Source organism: Leptonychotes weddellii, chromosome 5 (assembly GCF_054177405.1).
Source record: "Leptonychotes weddellii isolate Sample4059 chromosome 5, ASM5417740v2, whole genome shotgun sequence".
Taxonomy (NCBI): Eukaryota; Metazoa; Chordata; class Mammalia; order Carnivora; family Phocidae; genus Leptonychotes; species Leptonychotes weddellii.
Genome location: NC_138373.1, coordinates 22044600 through 22068888, shown reverse-complemented (window position 1 = coordinate 22068888; position 24289 = coordinate 22044600). Strand labels below are relative to the sequence as shown.

Sequence of the window (24289 nt, the reverse complement as noted above, 5' to 3'; positions counted from 1 at the left end):
GAATGGAGCTTTATGTATATTGAAAGGGGCGGAAGCAGGAGAAGGGGGAATGTAGACAGCAGGCCAGTGGAGCCCCAGTCAGACTTTCACTTAACCCCGCCTGTTTATCATTCCCTTTCTCATTCCCATCCTCTGAGGACTTGAACCCCTAAGAATCGAAGCCTTTTGGAGTTTTGATGGGAATAGGGACTCCCATCCCCTGGGACAGTTTCTTCCTGTGGATCCTGGGCTGCCATTACCTCTCTTATTTGACCATTTGCTTCATCCCTGTTTCTTTTGGAAATGTCAAATCTTTCATCCACTAATGGTCCTCCTGTTCTTTTCTCTATTAGGGCTTTATTCCTTGATTGTCATTTATAGGTGTCTCGGAAAGGAAGAGGGACAAAGATTTGTACTCGTTATGCCCCTTGAACCTGAAGTTAATACAGAATTTTATCCTTTGTTAGGTTATACAGGAAAATATAGTTATTTAAGCTATTTATATGAATTGATTTCCTCCCCAAACCCCCCATCAGGTTTCACCATTAGAGGAAACGGTTCTCCATGGCTTCAATACAGAGCACCTTTATTCAGTTCCTCATTTGACCATGGACTCGCATGTACCCTGTCCTCAAGTTAAGTTGGGAACAGTCGATCCAAAAACATGTAAGTAAGGAAGTGAGATTTTTGTCTTTTATAATTTGGGGCTTGTAACATTGCAAAACCAGAGGATGGGGATGGGATGGACAGACCTCAGGGAGACCACAAAAATACGAAAGAATATGTTCTTATTTTAATTTTAATTTTTTAATTTTTAATTTTATATTTTTAAAGATTTTATTTATTTGACAGAAAGAGAGAGCCAGAGCAGGAACACAAGCAAAGGGAGTGAGAGAGGGAGAAGCAGGCTTCCCGCCGAGCAGGGAGCCTCATGCGGGGCTTGATGCCAGGACACTGGGATCATGACCCGAGCCGAAGGCAGACGCTTAACGACTGAGCCACCCAGGCGCCCCTATTTTTTATTTTTTAAATATATATCAGAATTTTATCTTTTTAAACATTTTTTTAAAAAGATTTTATTTATTTATTTGAGAGAATGAGAGAGAGCATGAGGAGGGGAGGGTCAGAGGGAGAAGAAGACTCCCCGCCGAGCAGGGAGCCTGATGTGGGACTCGATCCCAGGACTCCAGGATCATGACCTGAGCCGAAGGCAGTCGCTTAACCAACTGAGCCACCCAGGCGCCCTCTTTTTAAACATTTTTAAGTAGCCTCCATGCCCAACATGGTGCTTAAACTAACAACCCTGAGTCAGTCAGGCACCCCTTAATTTTTATTTTTAAGAGAAGTACCTTTATCCCACTGGTTTGTCTTTAAGGTTGAAATATAATAAAAATAATAAATAACAGCAAGCATACCTTGATTCTACATTAAAATCAAAGGGGAGAATGTAAAAAGTGGATGAAAGTATCACGCTGCCCTGCATTGTGGGTTGAAGTCAGAGGTATAGACTTTCTCCATCTTCTCCCTGGGCCCAGTTCCTCTGGCCTTTCCTGTGCCAGACCTCTCCTACTGCTTTGTTCTGTTCTCTCTGCTAGTGTGCTTTGGGCCTTGGCACCCACCACCACCATTACTGTGGTACAATCCATTGTACCCCCACCTTGTTCCTCTCTGGCCTCATTGCTACCATATTTCCCTTGCTTATTTTCCCTCCAGCCACACTGGCCTCCTTGCTGTGCCTGTGGCCCTGGCCCAGTGCAGGACCCCTCTACATCCTCGCCAGCCCACAAAGGCTCAAAGATATTTTAAGTTTGTTTAATAATACAGCCTAACTCAGCAGTCTGGAGTAAAATGCAACATTTAAGGTCATGTTATTTCATGGACAGTATCTTTTTTTGGTTCAGAAACAAACATTTCTCCCAGATTCATCTGGGCTATTTGGGATTTTCAGTGGGATTTTTTTTTTTTTTTTTTGGCTTGATTTAGGTTCCCCCAAGGAATATTTGGAAACATACATCTTTCCAGTTCTGCTTCCTGGAATGGCTAGCCTGCTTCACCAAGCAAAGAAAGAAAAATGTTTTGAGGTCAGTTGCTCTGTGGGGTTTATTTCTAAATGCTCAGTAATTCATTTTTATCAGATGGTACCTCATTATCTCAGTACCATCAAGTGGTCGTTCTCAAAACAATCCCTTTGGGAGGGAAAGCTCTGTTTTGCTCACTCATCTCCAGCCATGACATCTAGTTGTGCACACACATGCACCGCCATCTGTCTGGCTGCTTGGCTCTAGAGAGGTTTTCTGCCTTCTTGGCCTCCCTGCCTGCCCTTCTCCTGGGTAATTGGCATCTACCAGGTTTATTGGCTCCCATTGACTGTGTGTGTGGATTAAAGCTCTCCTTATATTTTATCTGACTCTGGATTGATCTTCCCACCTCTGGCCTCTCCATACTCCACTTCATGCTCAATATTATGCATGTAGCTTGCTTCAGGAGAGGCCTGGCCCACAGTGAGTGCTTGCTGAGCATTAGTCATGGTCACACTGCAGCCAGTTTTCTGTGTGAATGGAGTTCCAATCCTGGCTCACCCTCCCGTAAATACCCATGTGGAGGCTCCCTCTTTTCTACAGTTGACAGGATACTTTGGGGTGTGTGTGTTCCCTGCACAGTTTTGAGAATACTAGAATTTTGAATGGCCCACATGAAGAGAGTAAAATAGCAACAATATTTAATATTGGCCGAGAGCTTACTCTGTGCCAGGTGCTTTGCTGAATGCTTGATCATTCGTTATTTCATTCAGCCCTTCCAACAGCCCTATGAGATTCCTTCTGTTAGTGTCCTCTGCATTTTACAGATGAGGAAACAGAAGAACAAAGAGATTTAGAAAAGTGATCAAGATGAATTTGCAGAGTTAGGATTCAGATCCAGGTTATGATTCAAAATGATACTTAAAAAATTGGCAGTGCAATTTAACTACAGTGCAAACCTCAGTCAGCTGCTACATCCCAGAGTCTTTAGAGCATTCACAGCTAATTGTATCAACTGTTTCCTTGCCCCTCAGCAGAGTCTCTCTCTGAGAAGAGGTGCATACTGCCCGGATGGTGCTTTTACATACTGAGGAGACACCCATAACCTAGATAATCCTAACTTCATCCCTCCCAAACAATGGAAGTTGGAAGCTGTCCTCTAAATAGCTCCAGGAAATACTGATTTTTTAAAATCCATATCTGTTTTTTGAAGAACAGTTTTGTTACTTGCCGTAGGTTATAAAATCTGAACTGTTTCCACTTATAATTTTTTCATTTGCTCATTTGGCTTCTCCTGAGGGCTTAATGTCCGTCCCCCATTCATAATTGACCTTCCCCTCCACTGTGTGGTGCTAAGAGGTGCAAGGTGCCGCAGGGTGGAAGTGAGGCCAGGGGCCAGAGAACAGAGCCCCTAGCCTGACCCTGCTGATGTCAGGTGGCTTTATCGCTCTGGCTTCAGGTCCTGCTATTAAATGAGGGAGACCAGACCGTCCGCAAGTCACATTTCAGGGATCTTTCTTTTTAATCTTGCTGTTGGCCAAAGTATATTCAGTGTGCTGCACCTTTTATTAGATTGAACAAAGAATGGCACACAATGATTAAACAATGAAAGGAGCACAGTGGGGGCGCCTGGATGGCTCAGTTGGTTAAGCAACTGCCTTCGGCTCAGGTCATGATCCTGGAGTACCGGGATCGAGTCCCGCATCGGGCTCCCTGCTCAACAGGGAGTCTGCTTCTCCCTCTGACCCTCCCCCCTCTCATGCTCTCTCTCTCTCTCTATCTCATTCTCTCTCTCAAATAAATAAAATCTTAAAAAAAAAAAAAAAAGAAAGGAGCACAGTGGAAATAACCTGTGTTTGAATATGCGTAAAGAATATCCGTAGACAGATTAAGTCACCCAAATTCAGTTCTGTTCAACAAATATTTATTAAATCCTACTATGTGCTGATGACCGGGCCATACCCTAGGGAGGGACACAGAGAGGACCAGCTATGGCCTGGTCCTCAAGAAAACCACAAATGAGCAGTAAAGCCTTTGGTAGCTGAAGGGTTTTTTTTTTTTTCTCCCTTTGTATCTGTTCTCTGAAATAAGAATGGATGTGGGGAAACAACAAGAGTGGATCTAGGTGCTGTGAATGCACGTCTAGACCTTAACACAGCTATATTCAACTGTGCAGACTTTGTTCTAATTTCTTCAGCTGTTACTCTTCTAATTTATACCCTTTCACAAGACACAAAAATCAGCTAAAAGGGCAGTAATTAAGATTTTACATGAGGGTTATATCTCTACTGTTTGCCCATAAATAATTTTGTAATGAGGGGGCTAGAAATGGTTTCCAGCCTCCAGGCAATGATAAAATGCTTTTAAAGAATCAGAGATATTTCTATTTGTATTAGAGATTAATGAGGCATCCTTGTGCCAACTCATATTTCATCTTTGATGTCCTGCAGATGAGCTGCCTCTGGGACTAAATGAAACCAGTCTAAACATAAAATGCTGCAGGGTGTTTGAATGGAGCATTAAAGTTTAAATGTTGTAATGAATGATCAAGGAATGTAGAATATGTAGGTTCTTAAAACTGTTAGCTTGCAAAAACTGATAAACTTTCAAGGCAGCCAGACACACTGGAGTCCAAAATCCTGCTCAACTGCTTCCTTGTGGTAGGACCCTAAGTGATCTGTGAGCCTGTTTCCTCCCCTAATAAAGGAATGGCAGAAAAAAAAGGAGGCGGGGGATGGCAGAGGTGCTCCTGTTACCAGGAGGATGGGGGGAAGCATTTAATGAGGTTCGCAGGCACCAAGGAAGGTTAGCGTCCTACCCAGCCTTCCCTCAGGCTTTGCCCCGAAGCTCAGTAATTTGAATACTACAGATATGCAAGATGGGTGGATTACCATTAGCTTCTTTCATTTCCTGATTTAGGATTTCTTAATTAAATCTAATTCCCTCCTTTTTCACCCCCTGGTCATGTAGTCTTTAGTGGGTTATTTTTGAAGGCTTGAAAATTACAGCAACATTTGTCAGACCCAAGTAGAGCTTCTCTTACCCAGATCTGCGCAACAGATTTGCATTTTCTCAATTCAGCTGTTCCTCACATCCTGTCAGTGGGAATAGATGCTTAAACTGAATGATAACCAGCCTCCAGCCAAAATTACATAACTGGAGCATTCTTATCTGTCACCCACAACTGAACTCGCATCCGAATGACTCTTAAACAGCAGCATGATTCATTGTTTATTGGGGCCATTCAAATTATATCTTGAAACAGCATTTATATTAGGTCACTCAAGAAGTAATTGCTGATTTGTATTTTGCCCTTAAAATCCTGACTTATAGTTAGGTTTCCTTGCTTTCGTTATTTTCTGTTTTGTTCTATGATGTAGCTCCAGCAGCGCCTGGGACGTGGTAGGGACCTACTAAATATTTGTTGGATGAATGAATATGGTTCCTCAAAAGTCAGGGCCAATTTTTGAGATAGCAGTTAAGTTATGGGAGCACTTGTCAGTTTGCCCTAGCTATTACACGCAAGAGCTAATTTACTAACTGTACCTGCAGTGTCTCCATTTACTGCCTCTGGAGGAACGTAAACTGTAGAGTGGCTTCCCCTAGAGCTAGAGCTGAGTAAGGAGCCAGCCCTCTAAAACTGAAGCGGCCTCCTAACAGATGGAGAGCCAGAGAGTTGAGCAAGAAGCTGGAATTGAAGAAGAGCAGTTTCTAGCACTTTAGGGCCCTTACATTGTTCTAAACATTTGATCTGCAGAAACTCATTTCATCTTCCCAGCAACCCTCTGATGTGGGTGCTCTTATTTCAGTCTTACGGATGGGGACCCTGCAGTGCCAAGGTTAACCAACAAGCTCAAGGGAACAGCTAGTAAGTGGTAGAGCCAAGATTCAAGCCGAGCAGTACTCTGCTTCCTGAGTCTAGGAGTTTGACACCAGACCACGCTGTGGTCAGTCCAGTGGCTTGCCACAAGCACAGGGCACATTCTGATATGAAAAACGGGTCTGGAAGCTGTGGAGAAAAGGAGTGAGAAGTGAGGCCGATCTGGGGCAGTCACCCAGACCAGGCCCTCATGCAGGCCTCGTGGGGCAGAATCTTTTATTTAGATTGTCCCGCGAGTACCATGACACTCCGAGGAAAACTGGAGGGAATAAAGCAGAAGGGGGGCAGGGAGAATAATGAGCGGCACCTCATTGCTATGCCATAGAGCATTTGGCCAATTAGACACACACATGCACACACACACGAATGAGGCAGTCTATGGTACATGGTCCAGTGGTTCAGAACTGAGCCTCCAGAATCAGGCAGACTTTGCTTCCAACCTGACTCTGCCCCAGACAAGCTGTGTAAGCTTGATGATTTTGATTTCGATTAATTCATAATTCAATTCCTTTATACATGTCATTTTAAATATTATGAATGGAACTCTGGTGAATTTCATAAAGACACTAAACAAATGGTTTGTTCATCATTAGATGTTTTAATCTTTTAAATGCTCAGAATAAAATTCAGCTTATTTAACAAGCAGATATTTCTCTAGTCCTTAATTTTTGGAGGAGATTACAACTGGAAGACTAAACCTTAAAGGAATGATTCCCATGAATTATCTCAGCCTTAAGATTAAATGAAGACCCTGTGCATTTCCTGAGATGAATTTAACAAGTGAAATAGATTTATTTAAGCCTTCCCCAGATAGTTGTTTTCAACTACGTATAAAAAGGTCACAGAGAAGGGGTGCCTGGGTGGCTCAGTTGCTTAAGTGTCTGACTTTGACTCAGGTCATGATCTCAGGGTCCTGGGATCGAGCCCCGAGTCAGTCTCCCTGCTCAGAGGGGAGTCTACTTCTCCCTCTCCCTCTGCGCCCCCCACTCGTGCGCGCACATGTGCGTGCTCTCTGTCTCTAAAATAAATAAATAAAATCTTTAAAAAAAAAAAAGAAAGGTCACAGAGATGTAGGTGGCATCTATAAAGAAAGTGAATGGGCCTTTTAGTTTTGCCATGACATTAGCTGGGTGCTAGCAATATTTTATATTGTGTTAAACATACTCTGTGAAAGATAAAGAATGGGAAATGATTACTTTGTACAAATAGTTGATGGAATTACATCTGTGAATTGACAGTAGATACTGTACAGTCATTTCCTGTGTGTATACTGACATATGCGGTTACAGAGACCAAACCAAAGGTAAATGAATGTAAATGATAGTATCTAAATCTATTAGCCGATAAGCGGAAAGTAACATGTAAGCTGGGTGAGAGGTGAAAATTTGGAGGCCTTTGCTCCAAAGTATTTTGGTAATTTTTGAAAATTTTGTGAATATTTGAAAATAAGTGTGAATTACTTTTGTAACTATAAAAAATAGAAATTATAAATAAATAAACATTTTCACACCCATATATTTAACTTTGCTCCCCCATCTAGGTGATTTTCTTTCTTTTTCATTTTCACTGATAAACTGAGTAAGTCACTCAGCTCCATCTTTTTACCATTTGTTCTGTTTTTAACTTATGGCACTTTGGCACTGAAATCCTCAGGTACAACTCCTCTTAAGTTTTCCTGATGACCCAGTACTGCCAAATTCAGTCACTACTCCAGGGACAAAAAGGAAGCCAGTATGGAGGGAGCAGAGCAAGTGAATGAGATGGGAGGTGAAGTGGGCAAGGTCGCTCTGTAGCGGCCATATCATATAAACCAGTAAAGAGTGTGAGTTTTATTTTAGGAGCAGTGGGAACTCATCAGAGCAGTGGTTCTCTACCCTATTGGGCCCCGTGCCCCCTTGTCACATTTTATAGAGCCCTCTTCATGTCCTGAAAGGAAATGCTTAGATAATATTTATTACCTATTTATCAGTTACCTGATTGCTGTGTTGTTGTATCATAAACTACCTGGAAACTTCACGGCTTAAAACAAGGATTTATTATTTCTATGGGCTGACTCTTCTCTTGGTCTCACCTTGACTCACTCAGGTGACTGCTTTCAGCAGGTGACTGGGCAGGGCTGGGAGGCCCGTCTGGCCTCATGCACGGGGCTGGAGCCTGGGTGCTGGTGTGGGCTAGGCGCTTCAGTTCTCCTCCACATGCCTCTCTCATCGTCTAGGAGGCCAGCCCTGCTCCTTTACAGCCTGGTGGTTTCAGGGCAGCCTTCCAGGAGGGCAAAGGCAGAAGTGTGAGTCTGAGGCTCAGGAACCCCCACAGCATCCCTTCTACCACATTCTTTTGGTCAAAGCAATTCACAAAGCCAGCAACTCATAAGTAGGTGAGAAACAGACTCCCTCTAGAAGAAGTGGCAAGGTCACATTGCAAAGGGGCATGGTCCTAGGAGGCATGGTTAATTAGGTGCCCATTAGCATAATAATCTATCACATCTATCTGTGCAGTAATTTCAAATATATATAGTGGCTTGTTTATATAGTGGACTATAGCATAAGGGAGAAATAAAATGAAAACCATTCACAACATAAGTAATATTTATTTAATTTTTTAAAGCTCAGGTAAAATTACACTAGAAGATATGAGTAGTCACTCACTTGTACGTATACGTAGAATCACCATGATTATGACAGCTATAAAAGGCAGACTGGATCACACATGATGCGTCAGTCACTCACTCACTGTAAGTGATGCTATCCATGGTGACAGGATTTTTCTGAAATGGTGAGAAACTCTTAGGTTCTGAATAAAACAAGTACTATTTTCTCGGCATACATGGTAGCTGCTTTCCTGGAAAAATCAATATATATTGAAATCATAAAAAAAAAACAAAAACACGCGGCCTGCATTTGTATGTTAAATGGAGCTACATTCTGGGCTCAGATGATTGATTATAATTTTTTTTATTTTTATTTATTTATTTTTTTAAGATTTTATTTATTTGACAGAGAGAGACACAGCGAGAGAGGGAACACAAGCAGGGGAAGGGACAGAGGGAGAAGAAGGCTCCCCACTGAACAGGACCCTGGGATCATGACCTGAGCCGAAGGCAGACGCTTAACGACTGAGCCACCCAGGCGCCCCAGATGATTGATTATAAACCAGTTTTTTAATCTAGTAAATATCCAGTGGGATATTTGAAAGTATTTAGGATGCAGAACAGTTTTTTCTTGTGCAGGACTATCCTGCTCATTGCAGGGTACAGAATATCTGTGGTTCGGAAGTCTAAAGTGGGTCTGCAGGACTGTGTTCATCGTGGAGGCCACCTTCATTGCTTGCTTTGAGGCCATCTTCTGTCTTCACAGCCAGCAACAGCGTTGCTTGGACCCCTGCTTCCATCATCATATCTCCTTCTGCCGCCCCAGTGATTGCATTGGGCCCATCTGGATAATCTCCCCATTTCAGAATCTTTCATCACATTTGCAAGGTTCTTTTGCCATGTAAGGTAACAGATCCACAGGAGCTAGGGGCTAGGATGTGGATATTTTTGAGGGGCCATTATTCAGCCACACCCAGTGTATCAACACTGTTTTGTCTTTTTTTTTTTTTTTTAAGATTTATTTATTTAATGGGGGGGAGAGAGAGAGCACACGCACGCGTGTGGTGGGGAGGGGCAAAGGGAGAGAATCTTGAAGCAGACTCCGAACTGAGCATGGAGACTGATGCCCCGGGGCTCAATCCCACAATCCATGAGATCGTGACCTGCCTGAGCCGAAACCAAGAGTGGGATACTCAACTGACTGAGCTACTCAGGTGTCCCAACACTGTTTATCTTAAGAGGAAAATATTCAAAGGACTGCAGGGCCAGGTAGGCACTGAAAGATGCTTGGAATAACAAGGGGACACCAAGGAGTGGTGGGGACTGTGGCCACCAAGCAAGCTCATGCATTACAGGGGCAGCTGCTATGCTCCTCATTTCCTACTGATAGTTACCATGCTGGAACATGGGATCAGTATGACCCTATCTCCTGAGTTTCCAGTAAAAACCCCCAATCCAGATTTTACCATGAACTGTCCTTTTAACTGTTGACAATTAATTTTTAAAAAGGTAAAATACAGCATGCCAAACAGAATACACTTAAAACTTTTTTTTTAAGAGCAAGATGTTAAAATCAGGTAGAGCTGGGTTAAAATCTCAACTGAGCTACTTAAATGAATAACCTCATGTCACTGAGCCCTTGTTTTCTCATACATGGAAGAGGGACAATAATATCTACCTCACTGGCTCATTCTGAGCAACAGGCTAGATCAGTTGCTTAGCACTGGACCTGACACATAGCATGTGCTCAATAAATAGCTTGCTATAATTCTTATTCTTGGGTCCTATTATAAGCACATGCAGGATGATCATAATGAATACCACAATGGCCCTGATTTCAGGCCCCAAAACCCTGTTAATTTTCTGCTCCAGGCACTTTCCAACTCCTATTGATCTCTGCCTTTAGTTGACTTGACCTTTATCCACTAATCTGTCCTACATACTTGCAACATATATAACAGGTTAGTATTCAGACTACAAAGAATTCCTATGTATCAATAAGAAAAAAAGAGGACAACACAACAGAACAATGAAACAGAAAAATAGACAAAGGGTATGATCAGGAAGTTCACAAAAGGGGAAACCCAGAGAGCCAAATCAAAAGATACTCAATGCTGCAGATCGGCAAACATGTAAAAGTTTGGCAATATGAGCAATGGATGAAGCTGTGGAGAGGAACTCTCATGTTCTTTTTTTTTTTTTTTAAGATTTTATTTATTTACTTGAGAGAGAGCAAGAAAGAGAGTACAGAGGGAGAGGGAGAAGCATACTCAATGCTGAGCAGGAAGCCCAATGCGGGGCTCACTTAATGGACTGAGCCACCCAGGTGCCCTGGAACTGTCATGTTGTACTATATAATTGGTACCACCCTCCTGGAGAAAAATTTGGTAAAACTAGTAAAATTGAAAATACACTCTATGGGGGCGCCTGGGTGGCTCAGTCGTTAAGCATCTGCCTTCGGCTCAGGTCATGATCCCAGGGTCCTGGGATCAAGCCCCACATCGGGCTCCCTGCTCTGCGGGAAGTCTGCTTCTCCCTCTCCCACTCCCCCTGCTTGTGTTCCCTCTCTCACTGTGTCTCTCTCTGTCAAATAAATAAATAAATAAATAAAATCTTTAAAAAAAAAAAGAAAATACACTCTATGACCTAAAAATTTCCCTTCTAAATCTGTACTATGGCCAGAAAAACTCAGTCTTTGTAACAAGAAGCTCGGAAGAAGAACATTAAATGCAACATTGTTCCAAATACAGAGAAATGGAAATGACCTTAAAGTCCATTAACAGGGAGATGTATAAATCAAACTTAAGGGGTGCCTGGGTGGCTTAGTCGTTAAGCGTCTGCCTTCAGCTCAGGTCATGATCTCAGGGTTCTGGGATCGAGCCCCGCATGGGGCTCCCTGCTCAGCAGGAAGCCTGCTTCTCCCTCTCCCACTCCCCCTGCTTGTGTTCCTGCTCTCGCTGTCTCTCTCTCTGTCAAATAAATAAATAAATAAAATATTAAAAAAAAAACTTTAGAAAAACAACTTTATTGGGGCACCTGGATGGCTCAGTCAGTTAAGCATCTGCCTTTGGCTCAGGTCATGATCCCAGGGTCCTGGGATCAAGCCCCATGTTGGGCTCCCTGCTCAGTGGGGAGCCTGCTTCTCCTTCTCTCTGCCCCTCCATCCCCTCTTGTGCTCTCTCTCTCTCTCAAATAAATAAATAAAATCTAAAAAAACCACCCAGCTTTATTGAAATACAATTTACATACCATAAAATCCATTCATTTTACCCAAGTGTCCATCATGGATGAATGGATAAAATGTGGTATCTCCGTACAATGGAATATTATCCAGCCTTTAAAAGGAAGGAACTCTTCTTGTCACATGCTACCACATGAATGTACTTTGTGGACATTATCCTAGTGAAATAAGCCAGTCACAAAAAAACAAAACAAAACACAACATCGGTTGAAATACAAAGTATGATTTATATGTATGATTTCACTTACATGAAGTACCTAGAGTGGTCAAATTCATAGAGACAGAAAGAGGCATATGGTTGCCAGGGGCTGTGGGGAGGAGGGAATGGGGAGTTGCTGTTTAATGGGTAGAGTTTCAGTTTTGCAACATGAGAGGAATTCTGGAGATGGGTTACACAGTGTGAAGGTGTTTAACACATCTGAACTATGCACTAAAAAATTGTTAGGATGGCAAATATTATGTATATTTTACCACAATTTAAAAAAGTGATTTTTAAAAATCCACTCATTTTAACTGGAGTAAAGGTACAGAGTTGTGCGGCCATCACCACAATCTAATTTTAGAACATTTCCATAAATCCCCCAAAATCTCTAGTGACTATTTCTGGTCACTCTTCATTTCCACCCCTACCCCAGGCAACAGCTAACCTACTTTTTATCTCCACAGATTTGGTAAATCTTTTCTGAACATTTCATATAACTAGAATCACATAACATTTGGTCTTTTGCATTGGGCTTATTTCACATAGTACCGTGCTTGTGAGGTTCATCTACGTTGTGGCATATATCAGTACTTCATCTTTATTGCTGAATAATATTCAATGGTATGGATATACCACATTGTGTTTTGGGTTGTTTCTCCTTCTTGGCTATTATGAATAATGCTGCTATGAACATTTGCATATAAGTATTGTATGGACATATGTTTTCGTTTCTCTTGGGTAGGTTTTGAGTAGAGGAAACTAGGTTTTTACCTGATCTTGTTACGTTTGAATATTATCGCATTGAAGTTGGTCCAGACAACAGATCCCAATTTCACATTTTGGAAATTAATACCGAAATATGAAATATGGCTCCAAGTTAAGGGCTATTTCTTAATCATCTACCATTACCAGTTACCTTCTAAGTGATTAATCAGCGGTGATGGATGGCAGTCCTTTATAGAGTACTTCTTATATGCCAGGCATTATTTCACATTGTGATCTTATTTAATCATCACAGCAACCCTTGGAATGGGTGGTTTTATTGTCCCCATTTTGTGGATGAGGAAATGGAGGCTCAAGAAGTACCCCCATTTACAAGGCCACTCAGAGGAAGAGCCAGGGCTGGAGCCAGGAGTCTGGCTTCCGAGACAGGCACTCAGTCCCACTGTAGCAGTGCCCCCTAAACTGAGATTTCAGTGACCTATGGTTACACGTGTTCCAGAAGCAGATGATGCTCCTTCTGATGATCATCAGAAGATCAATAGTAGCCTAACACCACTACCTCATTCACTTCATTTCATCTCGTAACGCAGACATTTTATTATCTCACATCATCACTAAAGGAAGAAGGGTGAGTACAGGACCATAAGATATTCTGAGAGATAGAGACCACATTCACATGACTTTTATTTCAGCATATTGTTAAAGTTGTTGTTGTCTTACTGTGCCTAATTTATAAATTAAATTTATCATAGGTATGTATTTATAGGAAAAACATAGTACATACAGAGTTCAGTACTATCCACAGCTTTAGGCATCCACTGGGGTCTTGGAACCTACCCCCTGTGGATAAGGGGGTACTGCTCTATGTCAATAAGGCTGTTAGTGTTGAGGGGCACCTGGGTGGCTCAGTCGTTAAGCATCTGCCTTCGGCTCGGGTCATGATCCCGGGATCCTGGGATCGAGCCCAGCATTGGGCTCCCTGCTCAGCGGGGAGCCTGCTTCTCCCTCTCCCTCTGCTGCTCCCCCAGCTTGTGCTCTCTCTCTCTGTCAAATAAATAAATAAAATCTTTAAAAAAAAAAAGGCTATTAGTGTTGAAAATACTTCCCTTGAGGCTCTTGGAATTGCTGTCAGATCCAGTTTGTAAACCATGCAAGAAAATCTTATTATAACTTTATAGTCATGCTTCTTTTCTTTCTTCTTTTTAACAATGGCAACATTCATTGATCACTTCATTCCCAAACTTGGCTAGGAGCTGCTTTTGTTTCTAAAAATCAAAGTCATCCTCAAAAGACAAGGCCTTAAAAAGAAAGTCAACAGGCTCTGACCTGAGGGTGACCCCATGGTTGTCTTACAGAATAAAGGGCAGTGGCTTTGTGACAGGACTTTCCTTTTCTACTCTGAAGCTTTGTCCTCTGGCTTTCAGGGGCATGGCTTTGTGCCAGGTGGCTGTGATAGCAGCCTTGTTGGGCCACTAAATAGGGAGAACGTTACCATTTGGCCATGAATTGCATTTCACTTATTATACATGGCATCAGTTAACTTTTGCTACATAACAAAGTACCTCAAAAGTTAGTGGCTTAAAACAACAATTTATTTAGTTCACTCTCCTTCAAGGCAGCAATTTGGGCTGGGCTCAGTTGGGAAGTTCTCCTGGCCTTGGCTGAGCTTGTTCATGTGTCTGTGGGTAGCTACCAGGCAGGCTGGGTACCAGCTAGTCTAGGATGGCCTTAGCTGGGATGCATCATCTCTGTTCAACTTGGTCTCTCGGCTTCCATCAGATGAACCCTGGACTGTTCACGTGGTAGCTGGGCAAGGGTGTGAGGATTTGAGTAGAAGTTCTCAAGGCCTCTTGAGCCTGAGGCTTGGAACTGGCACATTGGCATTATCTTATTTAAGATAATAAGATAATAATTTCATGGCATTATATTGGCCAAAGCAAGTAACAAGGCCAGCTCAGATTCAAGGAGTAAGGAAATAGGCTCCACCTCTTGATGGGAAGAACTATAAAGCTACATCACAGAGAGCGTGGGTCCAGGGATGGGTGAAGAACGGTGGCGCTTTTTGTAATTTACCTCGTACGCTGTATTAGAATTAGTGTGGATCTGGCGGTAGGTGGCAGGTTTGACTTCTGGCTCTAGCCTGGTGACTTCAGGGACGTTACTTGTCTGCAACTACCTCCTCTCCTCATTTGTAAAGCACAGGTGGGATTATTGAGAGGGTTAAGGAGGTAACGGGTGAAAGAGCAAGCTCCGGAGTCCAACTGGGTTCATATTCATACTCTTCCAACTATGAGTAAGGGACTTCGGGCAAGGTATTTAACCTTCCTCTTTCCCTGTTTCCTAATCTGTAAAATGGGAGTAATAGTAATAATAATAATAATGTGTAGCTGTCATGAGGATAAATGAGTTAAGTAAAATTTAAAAGAGTGCCTGGCACAGAGAAAACACTCAGCACGCATTAACTGCTGTGAACACGATTAACATGATGCCTGGGAAATAGCAAGTCTGCAACAGGAATGTTACTCCCCGACGGGGTGACCAGTTGTTACTTGAATAAATGGAAGGTGGCATCCTTGTTACTAATTTCTGGGTATTACAGATGGCCAAGGATGGACTTTCCTCATCATTCTAAAAATACTGGTGCCTTTTAAACATAACATATATTTGTAAAAATCTAGACATAACTCTTGGAAATAATATGGTGAGCTCAGAACCTGAGAATGCCCTATGAAGAACCCTCCAAGGCTGAAGAAGCTGCTAGAATCACTGCCACAGTGACCAAAAAAGAAAGAAAGGAAGACTGCAAGTATCCCAAACTTCTCTTGAGAATTAATGTCTAAAGGATTGGAAGCCATTAAAAAAAAAAGTGAAAATAAGGTTCAATTGATTGTTTTTTAAAAGAACCTACCTTAAAATAAGTAACTGACCTTCTTGGTTGTTTAGAGAGCTGCAATTTCTCCTGCTACTTTTGAGGAACCAGAAAACCCAAGTCATAAACAAATAACAGATCCAACAGATGTTTAAACTGTTAATCTCTTAGAATAATAAAAGGGTTATCCAGGAAATAGGTGAAACAGAGCTTTCTTGAAAATCACATTTCTGTGTCCGAAATCAAGTACTGTGGATTTTTCCATGCTTCCACACGAAAGATCATCCATCTATCAGTGATTGATAATGTTTTAAAGCAGAGGTCTGCATACTATGGCCTATGGCTGCCTGTTTTTGTAAATGAAGTTTTATTGGAACTCGGCCCCACTCATTCCTTTACAGATTGTCTACGGCCACTTTTGCGCTAAAAGAGCACTGTTGTACTTTTTAACTAGAGCTAAGTTGAATAGTTGTGGCACAAGTCTAATATTTGCAACGGGTCCTTTAAGAAAAAGTTTGCCAATCCCTGTTCTGAAAACCTGGAACTACCCAGAGTTTTGTGGTAGTAGCTGCTACTCTTGTGTGGGAGGCAGTAGAAGGGAAGCTTCATGAGTAAGCGTAGAGTTTGGAACTCTGCTCACCTGAATTTAGGGCCCAGTTCTACCTCTTTCTAGATACGTGACTTTGGACGTTGCTAGCATTGGGACCTTGTAATTTTAATCTTCCTAAACCTCAGTTTCCTCCTCCATAAAATAGGAAGTAATAATAATAGTAATTGTTAGTAGTAGTAAGAGAGTTTATCAGAATTAAATAAGATAATGCATTTAAAGTGTTTAGCTCAGTAACTGGCACAGCTACAGTGAAAAGTAGCAATAACATAAGAACAAAAAACAAAAAAAGGAGAAAGGTTCCTTAGGGCTGGAAGGGAAAACTAAAACTGAGGGCAGTAGGTAAGGAAGAGGTGGATTGAAGACTGGCCCTGTGGGGAGTTAAAGACTGGTGGGAGATTAGATTCAGACATGTGGAGGGCTCTGACAGAATACAGTGATGAAGCGTAGGGTAGGGGTGCTGGAGTCACACGGGTGGGCTTGAATCTCCCCCTCCAACTTTTGCTGGCTCTGGGCCCCTAGGAAGATTCCTTAAACCATGAGTCTCAGTTTTCTTATCTGTTAAATGGGGAGGGTGATAATCATAGTACCCACCTCACCGGGGCTTTTGAGAGGATTGAGTAAGAAGTTGTGTGTATGGCACTTAGCACAGGGTGAGTGTTCAGTAAGGGGTAGCCGTTGTCATTCAGGATTGGGCTTGAAAGAGGGATTCAGGAGGTGAAAAAGAGGGAGAAAACAGGGGACCAGGTTGACAGTGAAGAGAAAGAATAAATGCTGTTTCAGGCAGGAGTAGTGAGAAGGATCATCAGAGCCTCTGCCAGAATCTTCCTTTTGCACAGGCCTTGACCAGTTTTTCCATCTTCTCTGAGCAGAGGGCAGGGCTTGAAGGGGGTGCTCCAGGCCCTTGATCTCTTGGAGGCATGTCTGTGAAGCTAGGTTGCAAATAATTTCGATACTGAGACTGGAGTTTTCGTGGGGGTAGAGTTTTCATGAAGACTTGCTTGTTCCTTGTTGAATCTTTGTTGACATTGACCTTCCTGGTCTTCTATTTATAGTTATAGCTGCCTTCCCTGGGACCCCTGGGCTGCCCACAGTCTATGTGATTTGGAAGGGGGGAGAGATCTTAAGGCAGGAAATCAACTGTGCAATTGTTGAGATAGAACTTCAGCATTTTTCTCAGACTGAAGGTTGATTAAAGGCCGCAATACCATTCCTGTTCTGTCATGAATTGGGTTGTATTCCACTGGAGCAAATTAAGTTTGAGACACATAAATATCATCATAAAGATTAGACATTACAGCTGGCTCGACGTTCTTGGTGATCCCCTGACATCGAGCCATGCCTTTGGATTAGCTTAATTGGAACATGAGAGATCAGAACTTAATGAGAACTTAATTGGACTGATATATTGAACAGAGCTGGCTTAGTGGCTGTGTGGTAAACTTCGCTTGGAAATTCTTTCCAGTGCATCTCTGAAAATATTTTGGGCATTCAGAGTAAGGTTAATAATTTTTGCTATAAGCAGCTTTTGATAAAAAGGTTGATATTGTTAGTAGTAAAAAGTAGTATGAAGTCAAAAGAGTTTTGTTTTAGCTGGATGTGTTAAGTATGCAGAACTAACCAGTCCCATATCTGCTAGTTAACTCTGAGGGCCAGTCCCTCAAAATGACAGAAAACCCCATTCAAACTCACTTCAGTGAAAAAGATTTTTTGTTTGTTTGTTTGTGTACATGCTTTCCCATGGGGAGATCTTCCACAGCTTGATCTGGGGGCCCAGATGATGTCTTCATGACTTGGTTCCTTCTCCATCTCTTGATTTTGTTTCCTCTGGCTTGGCTCTACCCTCAAACAGTCCCCACCTATGACACCAGCCTATGTCTTAAAGGCTCAAGTGGTACCTGAGAAAGAGAAAGTCTCTTCCAGAGTTTCTAGTTGAACTGACTCAGGTCAATTACTTACTTTGGAGTCAGTCCTTGGAACTAGGGGGATTTAGTGGGTAGTGGGCTGTTAGGCAAAGGGAAGGATCCCTAACCCAATGCACATAGCTTTAGAATTGGGGAAGGGTAGATCCCCCAAAGGAACTCAGGGTACAGTTACCAAAAGAAGGCAGAAGGGATACTGGGCAAGCTATCTTGGCTAGGACTCATTATGCTGCAAATAGCAGAAAACTGGCTTAAGTAATGAAGGAGGTTCATTGGTTCACGAAACTAGACAGCTCTGAGGTAGAGAAGGAAGATTTCAGGATTGGTTTGATTCAGGAGCTCAGTGATGTAATCGAGGACTTGCTTCTCTTCTGCATCTCTGGCTGGCCTCTTGCAGAGTTGGTTTTATCCTCAGGCTGGCTTCCCTCAGAGTGACAAGAACAGCTACTGCCACTGGCCTAAGCTTTGCCCCCACCTACTACAGCAACCAGGAGAGAATGATCGAGCTCATTTAGAAAAGCAAAGGAAAAGATTTCCCAGAAGCCCCAGCACATCTCCTCTCATACCTTATCAGTCTGAAATTGACTGTGCACCCATTCTTCATTCAGTGAATCCCTTGGGCCAGGATACATGTGGACCAGATTGGTTTAGGTCTTGGTGGCAGGTAGGGTGGGATTATCTGGACTGTGTTATCAGGGTTCACACCCGGAGCTGGAGAGGGGGTTAATCCTCTCTACTCATCACAGCTACTACCCAGCCGGGGATTGGCTGCTGGATGTTGAATTAATAACCACAGTGGAGCCATGGCTCACTCATTTCTTTATCTCTAGTGTTCAGCACAGGCTTGGCACATAGTAGGTCCTCAGTACAGCTTACCGAACAGGGCCAAACTGGAACAGCACACCTTGCATAATTTGGAAAGAAATCAGGAGTTTTTTGCATGAGTAAAATGATACCTCAAAATAAAGCTTATCTCAGCTTTAAATATGGATTAAATGCAGAGTCTGGATAGAGGTGATAAGACTTTCCACCTCTTTTCCTATCCTATCCCATTTAGCATAAAATTTTCCCTTTCGCTTCGGTTGCTCATCAAATTCCATTACAAAGAAGAGTATTGTAAACAAAAGTTAGTATCAGGAAACTATTTCTAACTCCTGATAAGTCATTTGGTGATCTCATGACACTAAAATTTGTCACTATGAATAATTCAGTAAAACAGAATCTTCTATTTCTTCTTAGAGTCCTTGCCACCTAATGGTCATTTATTGTAGTTTTTTATTTTTTGAGTGAAACACCTGAGTGTCTTTAAAAAGTGCAAGGGCTTTGGTCAGTGAAGGAAGAAACTCTTATTTCCTGGCCTTGACTAATAAGGGAATTAGAAATACCATCAGCTTTTGTTTGGAAAAGTTTTCTAAGGAGTGGAAAAAATAGATTCTCACAGGAAAGGTGTGGTAGAATTATTTTAGCATTACTCCTTTTAATTAAGAACACTTTTAGAAATGACCACATGGCCCATGCTGAAAGTCTTGGTCAATAGTTTGTGTTATGAGTACATATTTTTAAGTTCTTTTGAGAAGTACTATTTTTCTCCAATGAAATTCTAATGCATTGGGGGAAAATTGAACTTTTGTTTGAAGTTTGCTGTGATAAGTATTTTGGCCTCTGGGTATAGTCCAAGTATGTACTCATTTCTAGCATGAGTTATTTATCACTTTGTTCATGTCTGGGGGGTCTCTGGCATGTGGAAATTTACTGTGGAGAATAGCTATGTGGGAAAGGAGGCTGTGGTATTCTAAGTGCATGCCATACCCACAGCCTCAACTTCAGCCCTCTGTCCCTGCTTTATCCATGTCCCCATCACCCTGGCTACAAGTGATAGAGCCAGGAATAAGTGTCATACCCTGTAGGTAGCCACTCTAGGATGGCAAGTGGCTATGAAATGATCTGATAACAATTGTTCTGCCCAATAGGGATGGCCTATCCTGAGTCGTACCACCTTACCAGCCCAATCAGATTCTTCCTTCTGGGGAGTAGTGATGCCAAAGGGCCAAGTCCCACATAGATCAAGAACGAGAACTGTTGTTGAGCCACAAAGCTACTGATGGACGAAGCTACTGTGGTTAGCCCGACTTGTGCCCTGAACCGCTGTGGACACTGGTCACTTCTCCCTGAGACCTGCCCCTAGTCAGAGGAATTCCCATTTTCCTTCCACTCCTTCTACGTTTACATTATGCCCCTGTGCCAGATAGAATGTATTAGTGTTCACAAATGTTTGTGGGCTCTCTCTAATGGAGAGACCATGTGACTGCTTTGGTCAAAGCAATGTATGGACATGACATACGTCATTTCCAAACACACGCTCTAAGAGTCAAAGCATGGTTCACCATAGTCTTTTCACTTGCCATGATAACTAGTGATATTTCAGAGAGAGGCTGCTCCGTCAGCCTGAGTCCCAGAGTAAAGACAACATGGAGCAGAGAGCCATAGTTGATTGAAATGTTCATGTATCGGGTGCCTGGGTGGCTCAGTCGTTAAAGCGTCTGCCTTCGGCTCAGGTCATGATCCCAGGGTCCTGGGATCGAGCCCCGCATCGGGCTCCCTGCTCGGCGGGAAGCCTGCTTCTCCCTCTCCCACTCCCCCAGCTTGTGTTCCCTCTCTCGCTGTGTCTCTCTCTGTCAAATAAATAAAATCTTTAAAAAAAAAAAAAAAGAAATGTTCATGTATCACGAGTCAGAAATAAACCGTGGATGATACAAGCTTCTCAGGTTCAGAGCTTGTTTGTTGCAGCAAAATCTATCCTAAACTGATTTGTAAGAAAACCGCAGTAACCAAGGTAACTCGAGCATATTTCCATCCCTTGCAAACCCGAAGAGTCTCAGCGAACACAGTGCCATAGCGAGCCACACTCCAATTCACTAACCTCACAACATGTGCTTATGACCTTTCTGGGGTGCAGTTACATTCATTACGTGATGCAGATTTGGTGCCTTTCCAATGCTAGAAGTTTCTCTCCCCAGTCTCTGCACCTCCAGTCTGCCTCCTATACACGTACCCAATATGACCACTGGATTGAACTCCAGGTTCTGTCTTTTCTACCTGTGGGGTTTCAGTCTTTTATGATGATGTTCTCCCCCCCACTGCCTCAACCCCTCCCTGAACTTCAGTACAAAATTTCTCCAGCATATAGAACAGCTGAAAGAATTTCAGAGGGAACACCCACATATTTACCACTTCGATTCTACAGTTACCATTTTGCTTTATTTGCTTGGTTGCGTATCTGTCCACCAATCCATCAGTCCACCCCTCTATTCATCTACCTTGTTTTTTGGATGCATTTTAAAGTAAGCTGCTGACTCATGATGACGTGATGATGTCTTTTCCCTTGACATTTAGTCTTTTTCCTTTTCTTTCTTTCTTTATTTTATTTTTTATTTTTTTATTTTTATTTTTTAAAGATTTTATTTATTCATTTGACAGAGACAGAGACAGTGAGAGAGGGAACACAAGTAGGGGGAGTGGGAGAGGGAGAAGCAGGCCTTCCGCCGAGCAGGGAGCCCGACGCAGGGCTCGATCCCAGGACCCTGGGATCATGACCCGAGCCGAAGGCAGACGCTTAACGACTGAGCCACCCAGGCGCCCCAGTCTTTTTCCTTTTAATTCTGGATTTTAAAAATTGTTTTTTAACCTTGTTTGAGGTTGTCTTAACTGTTTCCTCTGCTTGCCCAAACTTGCACATACTCACCCTTTAACAATTGCGAACTCAGTGTATTTTCCGCATTACATAAACCTTGGTTGCCCACACTTTCCTAATCTCACTCCTTAATTTTTCTCTCGATTACTTCCTCTCTTATCTCTTCACTCACCACAACTTTTCATTTGCTTTCCCTTCTCTTTTTCAGCTCCCCGGCAGATAATTTTTAAACTAAACAACAGCTGAACAATATCCCCACTGTTCCATGTGTCTGAGTATGCACGGCACGTCCACACTTGCCCAGAACAGAAGGAAAACACAATTTCTTCCATTTTATTTCTTTGCATCAAAAGTGATTAAATCTGTCTGCATGACCTTCATACATCAGACCATTTGGCTATTTTAAAAGTCTGTTTAATAGAGAAAGTCAAGCTGCATTCCCTTGGTAGAAGAAATCTTTACCACCAAACAGTGCGGTAAATGCCAGGGGAACAATGCATCTTTTGTAGGATGGGAGAGAGAGACACTGCCATCTTACAATTGCTGAATTGTTTAAATTATTATATGGCAATTCATGCTAGATACATATTTGCATTGTTGTATAAGTATTTTCTTATTTTGGTTAAAGATGGCTTTTTGAAGGGATAACCTATTTTTGCAAGGCAGGCTTAGGAAACCCCATTCCATGGGCTGGTACATTTAATTTTATTACCCTGGCCAGGAGTATTTCAATTTTTTAATAAATCATCAAGGTGGTAAAAGACTGCAAACAACCTCCAGTAACTCAGGCACCACCATATTTTATTTACTAACAGCTGGAGTAAAGTTTTCAGTAAAAAATCTTAAGCAGCATTTTCCTTTTTGGTGAGAATCAATTTCACAACCCATCTTTTCAACCTTATCTAAGGTTATAAAACTGAGTTGGCTATTTTGAAGTGAAGGGGGAAAAAAAAGAAAAAAAAGTAGGAAAATTTTCATGGTAAAATATTATGAGAAGAAAATGAAGAGAAATTGTCCAGAATTATATCAGCAATTCCTATTTTTAAATGTCAGAATTCTTGTAAATGAGTTCTTTCTTGCTTTGATGTTTGAGAGTTGAATGGCGAGTTGAATTAGTCACCGCCCATTGATCACCTACTTCATGCAAGGCACTCAATTAAGTCCTGAGAATATAAGGAAAAGAGACATATGTCCTGTCCTCGGAAAGTTTATAGTTCAGTGAGGTAGATAGACATGTGGGCCAGCAGTTACATTATGGTTCTGTCTGGGCACACAGGGAACTGGGGGAGCCTACTGACTGAAGAGAGGCTTCAGTCTGCTCAGAAAGCCTTCCTGGAGGCATCTAGAAGGACAAGTGGGGGTTAGCCGATTAGAGAAGAAAGGAATAGGAGTTACAACTCTTCCTGTTGTAAGCAATAAACAACCTAATGCAAACTGGCTTAATAAAAAAAAAATATATTGGCTCATGTACCTGAGGACATCAGCCAGAGGATTTGGGCTTTGGGTATAGCTGAATCCACGGTCTAGTACAATATTGTTAGGAATCTGCCATTGATGGTCTAGCCAGCAGCATCTCCCTGCTTCCTTGCTAATAGAACCCCAAATTTATTCATTTTCTTTGGAGTTGCTGTGTCCTTCAGGGGTGGCTGGGCTTAACTAGTTGTATTTGTAGTGATCCTATTTCCAAATACAGTCACATTCTGAAGTACTGGAAGTTAGGACTTCCAACATATGAATTTGGGTCAGAGAGGACACAGTTCAATCCATGGCACCCTGCCTTTCTCTCCTCCCAGTCTCGGATCTTCTGCTGGTAGCTCTCATTGGCTGGACCCACCTAGTGAGTAAGGGAACCTGGTTGAAGTGAACCATAAAATCAGCCTCCTGAGGCACAGAGTAGGGTGGAGAAGGGTAGACCTGGAGGTAAAAAGAGAGAATTTCTAGCAGATTCTGTATTGTCTACATTCTTGGGAAGGATCTTTTCACATGGCAACCAACACCTCTGGACTTTTGGTTCTTAGCCCCTGTTATCTTTTTTTTTTAATTTTATTTTATTATGTTAATCACCATACGTTACATCATTAGTTTTTGGTATAGTGTACCATGATTCATTGTTTGCATATAACACCCAGTGCTCCATGCAGAACGTGCCCTCTTTAATACCCATCACCAGGCTAACCCATCCCCCCACCCCCTCCCCTCTAGAACCCTCAGTTTGTTTCTCAGAGTCCATAGTCTCTCATGGGTTCGTCTCCCCCTCCGATTCCCCCCCTTCATTTTTCCCTTCCTACTATCTTTTTTTTTTTTAACGTATAATGTATTATTTGTTTCAGAGGTACAGGTCTGTGATTCATCAGTCTTACACAATTCACAGCGCTCACCATAGCATATACCCTCCCCAATGTCTATCACCAAGCCACCCCATCCCTCCCACCCCCCACCACTCCAGCAACCCTCAGTTTGTTTCCTGAGATTAAAAATTCCTCATATCAGTGAGATCATATGATACACGTCTTTCTCTGATTGACTTATTCCGCTCAGCATACCCTCTAGTTCCATTCATGTCATTGCAA

At 42.3% G+C, this 24289-nt stretch overlaps 1 protein-coding gene across 2 annotated transcripts in view; it reads left to right on the top strand.

Moving 5' to 3' along the window:
• IQCK (IQ motif containing K) overlaps positions 1 to 24289 on the top strand; it is a 59632-nt gene that overhangs the window by 10368 nt on the left and 24975 nt on the right. For both annotated transcript variants that reach the window (XM_081819933.1, XM_081819932.1), the window contains exons 3-4: positions 516 to 645; positions 1963 to 2060. In XM_081819933.1, the coding sequence (XP_081676059.1) occupies positions 516 to 645; positions 1963 to 2060 (228 nt within the window). The remainder of the gene's footprint in view (positions 1 to 515; positions 646 to 1962; positions 2061 to 24289) is intronic.